Source organism: Pungitius pungitius, chromosome 5, assembly GCF_949316345.1.
Source record: "Pungitius pungitius chromosome 5, fPunPun2.1, whole genome shotgun sequence".
Lineage (NCBI taxonomy): Eukaryota > Metazoa > Chordata > Actinopteri > Perciformes > Gasterosteidae > Pungitius > Pungitius pungitius.
The window spans coordinates 21,046,224-21,058,809 of NC_084904.1; the positions used below are offsets into that span (position 1 = coordinate 21,046,224).

Below are 12,586 nucleotides of genomic sequence, written 5' to 3' on the forward strand. Positions count from 1 at the left end.
TCGGTTTCTCTCGTGGTGACCACAGCTTGGAGTGTATCAGCTCATAGAGAGGAAATGAGTACACGTTAAACTCTTAATTAGAATAATCAGCACCAAATTAACACTACGTTTGCTCTTTAAAGGACGTATTTAAAAAAATAAAAAATAAAAAAAAGTAAAATATGGATAAATGTTGACCAAGATAAAAGATGACATAAAAGAAACGGAAAACGTCCAAAATGAAAACATCTTTTTTTTTATTGTTATACACTTTGTAAAGGATGAGTGCAAATAAAAGAGCCTGTGAATCAAAATCTACTCATCACTAAGCCATGGACCATAAGGCATCATGAAATACAAGCTTTCTGGAGCTACGGTCTACAATACAAGGAAAAGAAACAACACAGCATCAATGCTTATGCAATTAGGAGGAAATGGAGGAAAAGAAATTCAAATGAACAGAAAACAGAAACAACGGAAATAAACACAACACAATTTGTACATTAAAAATAAAGAAGTCCACAAATCCACAAGGAATATTGACGATAAAACATAGTCTACAATCTGTTATGTACACTTGGCACGGATGTTAAATCTTTGATTGTTGTCCAGTCAGCAGGTGCACAGATCGCAGCTATATTCCTCTTTATTTAAATGCTAGTTTTATCTATTAAATGATCCATAAATACCTGAAACAATCAAACAAAGCTGCTGAAAAGCCTGACGGGAAACCTCATTAAAGTATTTAGATCAAACTGCTCAATAGACAACGGTTCATCAGAAAAATGCTCACATAACGGTTTTTTTATATATATATATATATTGTAGAAGGATTTTTTTTTTTCATAACAAGAATCAATCTCTGATGGTCCTTCTCATGCACTTTAAAGTTGTAAACAGTACAAATATAAATGATCCACTTACAATATTTGAATCCCAGCATTTCCAAAATAGACAGACAGACTCCCAAAAGACAGCAGCAGGTTGTTTGTGTGCATTCTCCAACACGCGTGTGAACGCGATGAGGCGGGAAACCAGTAAGAATCTAAAGCCGCGTGCAGATTCGCCCTTTTTCCTTAAAACGCACGATTGAAATATCCTGCAATGTATAGTACGAAGTAGAAAAGTGGCCTGTGGCGGGGGGGGTTATCAGATATGTCCTTTCAGAAATGTTAAAGGGGTTAGATTTGAGTTACTGTCTTACTCCCCGGTCCATGTTTCTCGGCCTCTCACACATTCTCCTCTGTCGACATGAGGTGGAAATGCAAAAAAAGTATAAATAAAAAAAAGCCTAGTTAAAGTGTGTTTTTTTTTTTTAAGTGGAATTTCAGCAATACGCGATCAGATGAGCTGCAGCGCGCCACCAGGGTTCAGTGCAGCCTCCTTGAATTCAATTTTCTTTTGATTTCCCAAGAGCCGGAGGATTATTAACCGCCATCCCCTGCGTGACACGGCCTCGTCTTTTGGGCTGGACGCAACAAACGTTTGCGTCACTTTACCACCACGCAGCTTCGGCTAATTCACAACATGCACATAGTGTGTGTGTGTGTGTGTGTGTGTGTGCTACTCTGCATATCGTCATTCGTTGTCTTTTTGTAAAAACAAACTGAAATTGTATGTAGATGAGCGGGTTTGAATCTAATTATCAATACAAATGTGGCCGATGGGGGCGGACTTTAGATCAATCAATGAGCAAATTCGATGACTTGCCCTCTTCCTCGTCTCCAACAATAGCTTAGAATTCAAGCTGAATGTTAAACCGAGTAGTTTTTGCCCTCAGCCTCATTCACAACTTTCTGTTGCTGGGTCACACAGTCGATGGAATCGACTCCATCATCAGATGTCCGGCGTCTTTTCGCATTGGCGTTCCGTCCTTTTTCGTGATTCGTGAGAATGCAAATTCCCACGAATCGACGGCACAAAAGTGAAGGGGAATTATTTCTCTCTGTCTCTATCTCAGAGTTTCCCTCTATGCCTCATCCGAATCCTTCCCAGAGCCATTAGCAAAGGGACTGAATCAAACAAAATACTGGAATTACTAACTGCACGATCACTTTAGATTTAGTGTGCCTCTTTTGTAATAATCTCCAGCCATTTAAAATGAATACTTTACATTTATTTCAGGTAAAATGGGGGGGGGGCGCAGTGACGGCATTTCTGAAGGGTAACCGCTTCCTCAACATTTCACGGTGTACATGTCAGTGTCAGCGATTTCACAGAACAGCATCCCGGGGGGTTGAGGGAGGGAGTCCTGGTCTGACCCCCCCCCCAAAAAAAACCACTCGCTCATGTTCACAGGCAATATTCAAAAGAGCGACGGCGACGTTATCGGCCGCACAAACAGGGGGCCGCTGGCTTCTTCACATTCAACTGGTGCCGTGTCAGTAAGAGGACATTTGAATAAAGCTCTTTGTACAGACGTGAGAGACAGACACAATGGTCTATACACAGTCGACAGACATAAGGAATGGAAATAAAGACAATGCCGTGAAAATATACAATGTGCAAAAGCAAGACATGGAGGAGAAAAAAAAAAAGAAATCGACACTTTGTTTTTTTTTCTTTTCTTCTAAAGTCCAGAATGATGTGATCAGTCAGAGAGTTACAAGCGAGGAACATCCAGGAAATAAATGGAGTCAATAGGGAAAGATAAGAGGGAACATATGCAGTCTGGTTTAAGGGAAACCAAAGAAAACACGAGTCCCGCCTGCTGTGAGGAAGCTCGGCGTTCGACTCACACACACACGCACACACACGCACGCACAAGCCAACATGCCATTAAGTACACTCATCACTGGGCTGGCTTTTGGATTCAGTGCATTCTTTAAGAAGGTCGGTTATTTCTGTAGAGTTATGGCGGCGGGCGGTTTCACTCATTTTTCTTTTTTTTGTTAAATTTTCCCCCCCTTTTTTTCGTTGTGAAGCTGCAGAAACCAACCGTGTCCCTAAAAAAAAAAAAAAAACTCATTTGACATACTCAGCTGACTTCCAGAAGTGCCCCGGGTGGGAAAGGCGACGATTCCGTTTCGGCAACTTTTCCAGCAAGTCGACCAGCTTGGAGAAGCTGGGCCGCTCCTCCTGCTGGTACGCCCAGCACAGCAGCAGGATGTCCTGGAGGAGACACACGCATTTCCCAAAATACGGCTTTAAGTTACGCAACAAAGTGACGTCCTCGTTCCCCCAGAAGTGACAGTTAGCCCCCAACCCCAACATCACCAGTATGTAAGAGTATGTAAGTCATTAATCAACATCCGCTCAGTGTGTTCGGAGCGCGGAGGATTTCGTGAGGGGAGGGGGGTGGGGGGGGGGGGGGGGGGGTCGAGGATTCGAAGAAGAGCCCTTACTGATATCTCCTTCCCCATGCCGGTTTGGGAGAGGTTGGGCTTCATCCCGCTGCCAATCTGCCATATGATCACCTCCGCCGGCTGACTCTTGTAAGGCCACTCGCGTGCGTGTAACTCGTACCAGACGGTGCTGTGAGGAGTGTGGGGGGGGGGAGAGAGAGAGAGAGAGAGAGGGAGAGGCGGTCAGCGGCTTCGGGGTCGCTTTTCCTGGAGGGGGGGGGGGGGGGGGTCGCGGCCTTTAGCTGCCGGGCCTCCCCGTGCCGGAAAGAGCGCCTTCCACTCTGCTCCGGCACGTCGAGATTGAGTAGCATAAAAATAGCTCTTAGCCAGGTGTAGAGGGGGGAGAGGGTGAGGGGGGGGGGACGACGACAACGGGTGGCTGTCGATGAATATGTAGGACGTCCTTCGGGGTCACCTCTGGGTAACTCGCCCCTCCCCAAGGCAAAAGCACGAACCACCTCCCTCTTACTTGCGTACCCCTTGACCTCCCGCATCTCCATCATCATCCCAAGGATTCGTGTACAGATACGTGTCACCGGGGGGGGGGGGGGGGGGGGGGCTTCACTGTTTCAGGCATAAGTCGGGTTCTCTGTCCAAATCAGATATCATTTAAGCAATTAAGTTTTTTACATTTTAAATCCTTCTCTCATTAAATGAGGCAGAAGTCGGATCTCTAAACTGTGACAATAACCGGAGTAAAGTCATTGAGACGACCAGGAATGTCCACGTTATGGACGTCTTTGTAAATCTATAATGAGATCTTAGAGAGACACGTTAACGAGAGCCCCCCCCCCCCCCCCCCCCTTTACCAAAAAGGAAGTGTGCAGTTTTGAGGACGCCGCTCGGCAGAAAGCAGTCGACTATTTAATGAATTCACACAAACCCTCCGAGGACGGGGGGAGTCGGGTCGGGAGGGGGTGGGGGGGGGGCAGGGAGACGGGGCACCTACCCGAACGCAAAGACGTCGGACTGCTTGGAGAAGGGGAGCTTGTCCTCCTCGGTGTCCGGAGACAGGTGCTGGATGATCTCCGGCGCCAGGTGACACAGCCAGCCGTTGGGGATCCTCAGCTTGTCCTCCCGCCGGCTGCAGGCGGGGGGGTCAGACATTCAGAAAGGAAGCTTTCTGGGTTCTACTGAGACTCTCCGGACCCCCCCCCCCCCCCCCGAGAGGATGTTTATTAGTCCAAAATTATGGGGAATTAGCAAAGCGCTTCACCATTAACTAGCCTATTATTTATTTCCAACCGTTGGACGTGGCGCCCAGCGCTGCGTTGACCTCCAGGGGTCGTGTTGTCATAGCGATGCCGCCAGGGAAAAACGACTCTACAACACTTTAATTAGCGGGCGGATTTTTCAACTTTTAATAAAGCTATTAAACGTATATTAGATATATTCCAAAAATAATAAGCGGGCCATGACATGTGCATCATTTTAGCTCCACCACACAACATCTTCTCCAGATTCTTTGTAGCCAACCGATGTAAAAAAGCTCCTAGAGATGGAGGCCTTTTTTCATAAAAACGTCAATCTGATGATATTGTATTCGGTTGAAACTTTCAACGTGTTGCAGCCCAGACTCAATATTTCACACATTATTATACACTTTGAGATGGATGGGTGTGTCGAAACAATTAATGTCTAAAATGCCTCAACCGCGACTCACCTGCCGGCCTGCAGAACCCCGGAGATGGTGAAGAGTCCGAAGTCGGTGATGACGATTTTGCCGTTGTCGTAAAACACGTTCTTGGACTTCATGTCTTTGTGTAAAATCCCCTTAGCGTGCAGGTAGCCCATCCCCTGGGGGGGGCGGACAGACGGACACAGGGGTGAGTCTCCTGCAGCAGGGGCGCGCTGCGGCGAGGTGGGGGGAACGGGGGGGGGGGCTTACCTTGACCATCTCTTGTGCGATCTGCCTGGTCTTGTTGACGTCCAGGACAACCTTGGCGTCCCGCACCACGGAATAAAGGGTCCTCCCTTTGCACAGGCTGAGGGGGGGGGGACAAAGACACGACTTCAGGTCACGGCTTTGACTCGTGGAACACATTCCATTGACTTAAGAAAGAAAAAACACAGAATTTTCAGGTGCCGAAGATTAATGCGATGCCATTTTCACATTACAGTGCCCCCCACCCCCCCCCCCCGTTTTTCCCTGAAATGAACAATGCACTTCATCGAGGCATCGCTGCCGGCTCAGAGGAGGAAGAAGGAAAAAGCCCCCTTTGTTACATAGTCCATAATGAAAGAGACACACAAAACAGGACCGCAGTCCTTAAACCTAAGGGAAGGTGGGGGAGGGGGGGCGCAGTGTCATACTATGCCGTCCCAGAGGCGGCTCCACAGCCTCCCCCAACGCTTTAATGACACAGAGGCCGCGGCGCTGAAACCTCGTGACGATGGGATGGAACCTTTATTTTAACGGCCCTGACATCAGCGATGACCTCGCGCTGCGTTCGCTCGGCACACATCGATCCAACGCCACTTGTGACAAATGAAAAGATCAATATTTATGCTTTTACTAACCCAACCAAAAAAACAACAACCTCTTACTCAATAAACCAAATGTAATTTGACACTTTTCACTTTGCCCTCCAGGCTGCTTTTTGTTTTTTTTTCTTCCCTCCATGGTGTAAACAGCAGAAGAGAAGCCACCTGTTCGCAGGTCATTTTCTATCACTTTGGCCAATCAGGATCTCCGAGGAGCAGCCGGCTCGTCTGTCCGCGCCGCTGCAATAAAACGGTCCCCGGTCCCCGATCCCAATCGGTCGGCTGCTTATTTCAATATTTACAACCGCGGGGAACGTGATGGAAGTCAGTCCGATTGTCTCTCTCCTCTTAGTGGAGAACAAAAAGCATTTTGCAAGAGAAACAAAAGGGGTAAAATGGTTATTTTTCTTCTTTTTTTTTGTGTGGACGACAGCGAGGGAGTGGGGAACATTTCCTTTTGAACATTATTAATTAAACTCGAGCTTTTCCTTGTGATGTCCCAATAACACAAACCCTGTCTCCTTTGTTACAAACCTCACCAAAACCCGGGAACATTAATGTGCGAAATAATTAAAGTTGTACAATGTGAGAGACTTCCTGTTCTAACCCTAACACCCTCATGGGGGGGCGGGGGAGGGGAGGGGGGGGGGGTCGTCTAAAATGAAAACTTTCTGTTGTCGGCAGGATGGAGGACGCAATGTAAGGAATTCTCTCAATTGGAAAACACCAATGTGGAAACATTTGCTCATTTCGCACTGTAAAAGTATTAAGTGGACTTCAATCATTTCGATAAATAGTACGGTCCTTCCAAATAAAAACCAATAATCAAAGTAAACCCAATCATCCACAACTATGTTTGTGATATTGGAACAAATCGCTGCTGTATACCTCAGTTCTCCCTCTGAAGTACGTACTTGGGAAATTTAAAGAGTTGGCTGGCAGTGAAACCACAAAAAAACAGCGGCGTTTCCCCCCCCCCCCCCTCATCACGCCACGCGGCGTCCGCCCTCACCTGGTGATGATGGCCAGGTGCGGCGGGCTCATGCAGGCCCCCATGAACAGCACCACGTTCTCGTGGCGCGTGTTGCGGTAGGCCATCACCTCGCGCTTGAAGGCCTTCAGCTGGTCCTCGTTGTCGCGCTCGATGTCGATCAGGCGGATGGCCACCTCGCCGTGCCAGCGCCCGTGGAACACCTTGCCGAAGCGGCCCTTGCCGATCATCTCGCCGATCTCCAGCTGCTCGATGGGGATGTCCCACTCCTGCAGGAAGATGCTGGTCTGGCTGGCCTTGCGCGGGAAGTTCCGGGCCGACAGGAGCGACAGGTTCATCTCCTCGAACTCGTCGCCGGAGTCCTCGTCGTTGCACTCCTCGTTCTGGGGGGGGGGGGGGGGGGTAGAGAGTCCAAGGCCCGTTTTGGCTTGTTGGTCACGGTGCTCTCATCCAACGTGAAGTATTCTACCGAGCTGTCAAAACGCTTCCATTCTGACCAATAAGCATTTAGCGTTGTTAAACATAAACATACATGGTTGTTTATCTGCTAGGTGCCTGAAGGTGTCTACACGAGAATTACTGGTTCATTTGAATTGTTATTATTTTGGCTCCACTTTTGCCTGCAGTTGTTTCCCCCCCCCCCCTCCCTTCTCCCCCCTCCCTCCCGAGGACCAGCTGGTCAACGTCCCGTCTGTACGTGGCCTCATCGGCGTCCCCGATGAGGCCGACGAGTCCCCTCTGAGGTGCCGCTGTCGGCGTCGAGGGAGAAGAGCAGTGAGTGGGAGGGGGGGGGGGGGGGGGGGCACACTGGGGAGCAGCCGGTGCTGATAGGGCGGATGCTGGTGGAGATTTCCACCCCCCCGTCAGCCTCACCTGCTGCGTCCTGTCTGTCAGGAGGTTGGCGATGCACTGACAGGTGAGGTCAGGCCCACCTGTAATCCCGTGACAGAGGATTCCTTGGGTGGAGTGCTTGGGGGGGGCGGGGGGGCGGGGGGTCAGCTGGTCTGCACAGACTTTCAGGCAGGAGGCCGACACCCCGTCTGGGCCTGGAGCCGTTCCGTTCTGGCCCCCTCGTGGCTGTTTAAATCCTCCATTTTCACATAAATTAAAGAAGCTCCTCGTACTTTCATGCGGCCTCTATTAAAATAAAAAATCATTTTTGTCAAGTTGTGCGCTTTTGAAATACTGATGGCGGTTGAGGCCATTACCGATAAATAAAAAATAGAGTTATAGATTGGGGAAAACAGCCACGGGGAAAAACTGACTGACTTATTTATTCTGATTTGATTTTATAGCTGGAGAGAAAATTACCTATTCAAAGATGTCCGCCGGAATATTATTCAAGGCAATCTGCATCATATTTTCTCAAGATTCATCATCGTTAATGCAAAGACGTCTCTTCCTTCTTGTTGCCACTGCGACTTTTATTTTATTTTTTTTTACCCAGAGGCTCCTCAGGCGGCTGAGGCAAATTATGTAAAGATGGGCGACAGACAGTAATTTGTCTTCATTTTTGCAATCACAAGCAATTTCGCTCCAGTACGGCGAGAGGAGGCAGCAGAATGCACGTTTACATCCACGCGTCACAGGGGTCACACACTCGAGGACCGGAGGGAAAGGAACTCACATCGGATGTAGGCTCCACTTCGATTTGAAGGAAAGGGTTCGCCTCGCTCCTGGAACCAAGAAGAAGCGAGATGAAGCCATTAGACAGACAGCGTAAATGGAGCAGGACGCTTAAAGGTGAAGATTGAACTGGAAAGAGTTACATGCAGACTTTTATTCTGCAAAAGTGGTGCAAAAGGCGGCAAAAGCCCAAAAGAAATGAAACACATAGCGGATACAGAAGGAACAAAGGGGGGGGGGGGGGGGGGGGTCCCGTTTACTGACGGCACTTTTGGGCCGAAGTTCACACAGTTATTTTACGGCGTGAGCTTTGAAAATTGCCTTTGCGACTTGAGGCCCTATTCATTTCTGACCCCGGCGTGTACGCGTCTGCCCACGCCCCCCCCCCCCTCCCCCCTCGCCGCCGCCTCATCCTCCCTCTCCCGACCTCCCACGGCCTTTCTCTGGTACACGAAACAGATCGCACAAGCAATCCCGGGGCCTACAGGTGACGGCGGCGTATAAAATGACGCGGTCCCCGCGGCGCCCGGTGGGGGGGGTTGGGGAGGGGGTGAGGCGGGGGCACTTGCAGCGGTTCCATCCCTGCTCTAATGAGAGGGGGCGCCTGCCGGGTGAGATGGGCCCTCGTTAACCCCGCGGGGCGAGGCCATTAAGGCCCAGAGAAACCTGCCAGCTGCCGCTGCGAGAGCACGCGGAGGTGTGGCGGGGAAAGGAGGGACAATGGGTTTAATTAAATCAAGAGGAGCGCGCGTTTCATAACGCCGATAATGTATTCGCGGCGGCCAAAGGGCCAGCGGGAGAAACCGCGGGGACCGAGGGAGTGAGAAATGGTGAAATTGTCCATTTAGAGAAATAGTAATGAGCTGAAACTCGGTGACACTACGGTTGGAAAAAAAATATATTTGTTCATGATGTTATTTGAAGTCTTTGTGTGGTTATGTTCCACTTACTCCTGAGAAGCCAAAGGAAACACTGGGACTTTTGTTGACTGATCCTAGCGGGGGACAAGTCGCCACTGTCTCTTTATTTATTTACTATTTAAGAAGAATTTCTACTCAAAGAATTTCGCCACAGGTGAATTCACCTGTAAACCCAAAATGTACGTCGCCCACAAAGAACAAGAAAAAGGCTGCTTCACAGCGGCGTAATCTTCCCCTCGAAGGTCATTTTCACTCCTCCGCACCTTACCCTTTCATCACCGGGAAATGATTGCCTTTGATCAATAACCTGGCATTCGTGGCCACGCGACTTATCCGATATCTGTGTGGGAGACGTTTTTTTTTATGGATTCTTTGCCCCTTTGATGAAAACGTTTGTTAGATTCTGGTCCCTCTGGGCTGCAGAGCTACAAAGTAAATGAAGAAAACCACATTGCATATTGACAACAACAACAACAAAAAATCACCTCGTGTCATGGAGAATTGATTTAAACACTCGCTTATCGACTTTGTTTCGGGAGTCCGGATCCGACGGTTCATTGGCGTTTTTTGAGGCGCTAAAGCATCGCTCCATAGATCCCCGAAAGTACCAAAGGATATTAAAACAAACGACTTCCTTATGAAGGGGACATACGGTACCATGAAAAGCTGCTATTTGAGACTCATCAAAAGTGTTTTATTTTCTCACTCCAATGGTGGAACATGCTTGTCTTATCACGGCCTTTATAACACACATCCAACACACATTAAAGCCCACTGGGATTTTTTGCATGACATGATCTAGTGTCCTTTATGTCTTTGATTCTCATTATTTCCAGATGTTGCTTTTGATTTTTTTTTTTTTTCATCTCAGAGCTGACAGCCCCATGTCCTTCGCCATAATTAAAATCAGCCTCTCTCTCGCTCTCAGACCATTTCAGGACCAGGCCTGATGTCTGCAACGCCCATTTAAGAACATGATTTGCTATCGATAAAATCAATTTTTTTTTTTTTTTAAACATGAGTATTGCCATCCGCTTATAGATGAAGGTTGTCTTGCCCCGTTTGTCATGATGGATTGAGATCCTGATCTAATTGTGTGTCCACTGGCTTCCTCAAAGAGCCAGTGGAAATCCAGCTGGCATCCCAAGCGTAGCGTGAACTGAAGGCCATGCTAACATTAGCCTCTGAGTGTTCGTCACGTCGGCACTCGCATTCGAAATTGTCACCCAAATATCCGCGCTCCAATAAGTTTGACTTGGCCCCCACGCCCCCGCCCCCCCCTCCATCTGACCAGCGGCCACGGAGCGAAGGGGACGAGGCGAGCGTGTGTCCACGAAGGGGAAGATGACGGAGGGAGAGAGAGAGAGAGAGAGAGAGAGGGAGAACTCTCCGGATGCCTCCGATTGGGAGAACGTGGGGGGTGGGGTGGGGGGGGGTTTATTGAATGACTTGCTCACCTGGTTCAGAGAGGACCGGGGTGCAGGATGACCTGCGGCGCTCGGCTCGGAGGAGCCTCTGGAGCAACATCTGAGGGAGGAAAAAAAAAATTTAAAAAAAAAAAAATCACAAAACATCAAAACTGTTCAAGTTTGGTATGAGCTCTCCATTTCTATTGGAACGGTCAAGTTGGCACATATAAGCACTAATTTCTCCGGAAATGCAACATTTTGCAGGCATTAAATTTACCAATTAGTAATAATGTGTTCGATGTGTTTCTGTCGACCAGATCTCACGTCCTCCTCTCTGTGGAAACATCACGTTCAATGCATTTCTCGACATGGTGCGCTTTGGTTTTCGGGTGTTTGCGTGGATTTGATTGGAGGCTCCTAATTGGCCAGTGGTGTGAATCTGTGTCCTACTTTCTACCCCCCCCCAAAAAAAACGCTCGAGCCCCCACATGACACCGAAAATGAGCCCATCTGTAACGACAATGAACCAACGCATCTTTACTGCACGCTGTAATTGCCCCCCCCCCCCCCCCCCCCCACAGCATTTCTGGTCTACGTGTGCGCGCCTGCGGTCACGTGACCACTCCGGGGGTCGCTTCAGCCTCCCCCCGATGAGAGCGGCGCCGTGCCAGCGGGGAGGTTCGGTGCCGCAGACTCATCGTTAGGAGGCCCCCCCCCCCCCCCCCCCCGAAGGAGACGGGCCCGTGGGTGGGCGGAGATGGGGGGGGGGGGGGGGGGGGGCCGACATCATCAAAAGAGCCCTGCTCCTCCAACACGTGTGTTGAGCTGGTTGACGGGGGCCTTATTCGCAGCGGTAATGATCAATTATGGAGTACTTACCAGGAAAGATGAACTGCTGTTTGTATTTGAAGTAACTGGAGGCTGCGGAGAGAAACAAACTGGGGTTGGGGGGGGGGGAGGTTTTTTTTTTTTTTTTTTTGGTCTGGAGTCGCGGCGAGATGACAATCGGACGCAGTTTGTTTGTTAATTCGGTGATCGCACATTTGTTTTTAGCAAATTCAAAGTTATTTTTCTAATAATAATCAATAATCATCGGTCTTTTACAATGTTCTCTCCCTCTGAGCCGGGAGAAACTAATGAATTATTATTTTCATAATAAATTTGGCTGCTCAGAAATACTAAAAAAAAATTAAAAATAATTTATAATTAGTTATACATACTTGCCGTTGGCAAAATATATGCCACATGTGACTTATCTTTGATACTAAGATGAAAATCTTTAATTCAAAACAGTTTATTTTGGAGGATTCTCCGAGCTGCGTTGATACCCTACGTTCTGGTACCTGTCAGGTTGAACTGTTTCTGTTGCCGCGCCGACTGCGGGGAGGGGTGCAGGGGCGAGGGGGGCGTGGCGCTGCTGGGCAGAGGAGGAGCCGGCGAGGACGGGGTGGAGGAGGTGGTGGAGGACGGGTTGCTGCTGGAGTCCGGTTGGTACGGGGCGGGGATGTGATCCTGGGGGGGGGAAAAAAGCTTTGACTTACAACTTTTGTAACTCCACTTTACTCTCTCGGAAACACGACGTTTCTGGATTGATTTCCAACCTTCCAGGCAGAACTTTGGTTTTCATTTATTTTCAGCACAATGTGAGAATCAACTTGCAGGGACGTGAAAGCAGCCCCGACGGAGGTGATCCATCACAATGAGCAATACGCCGCCTTTACTCTTTTTTTGACAGTTTATGTTCATTTTGCAAAGGACAAAAAAAAAAAAAAAAAAAACCTCCCTCCAACATCCGGGAAGACGGTTGTGTAACAGGAAAAAGCTGCTTTTCAT

The 12,586-nt window shown here is 48.7% G+C and overlaps 1 protein-coding gene across 1 annotated transcript in view; it reads right to left on the bottom strand.

Moving 5' to 3' along the window:
• Window positions 1-214: 214 nt before the first annotated feature.
• The window catches only part of ksr2 (kinase suppressor of ras 2), a 59,474-nt gene continuing 47,102 nt past the window's right edge, over window positions 215-12,586 (bottom strand). Inside the window, 11 exon segments of the mRNA XM_062562530.1 lie at window positions 215-3,090; window positions 3,324-3,453; window positions 4,273-4,407; window positions 4,987-5,120; window positions 5,212-5,308; window positions 6,820-7,181; window positions 8,426-8,467; window positions 10,794-10,820; window positions 10,822-10,871; window positions 11,633-11,674; window positions 12,097-12,265. Of these exon segments, the coding sequence (XP_062418514.1) occupies window positions 2,944-3,090; window positions 3,324-3,453; window positions 4,273-4,407; window positions 4,987-5,120; window positions 5,212-5,308; window positions 6,820-7,181; window positions 8,426-8,467; window positions 10,794-10,820; window positions 10,822-10,871; window positions 11,633-11,674; window positions 12,097-12,265 (1,335 nt within the window). The 3' untranslated portion in view covers window positions 215-2,943.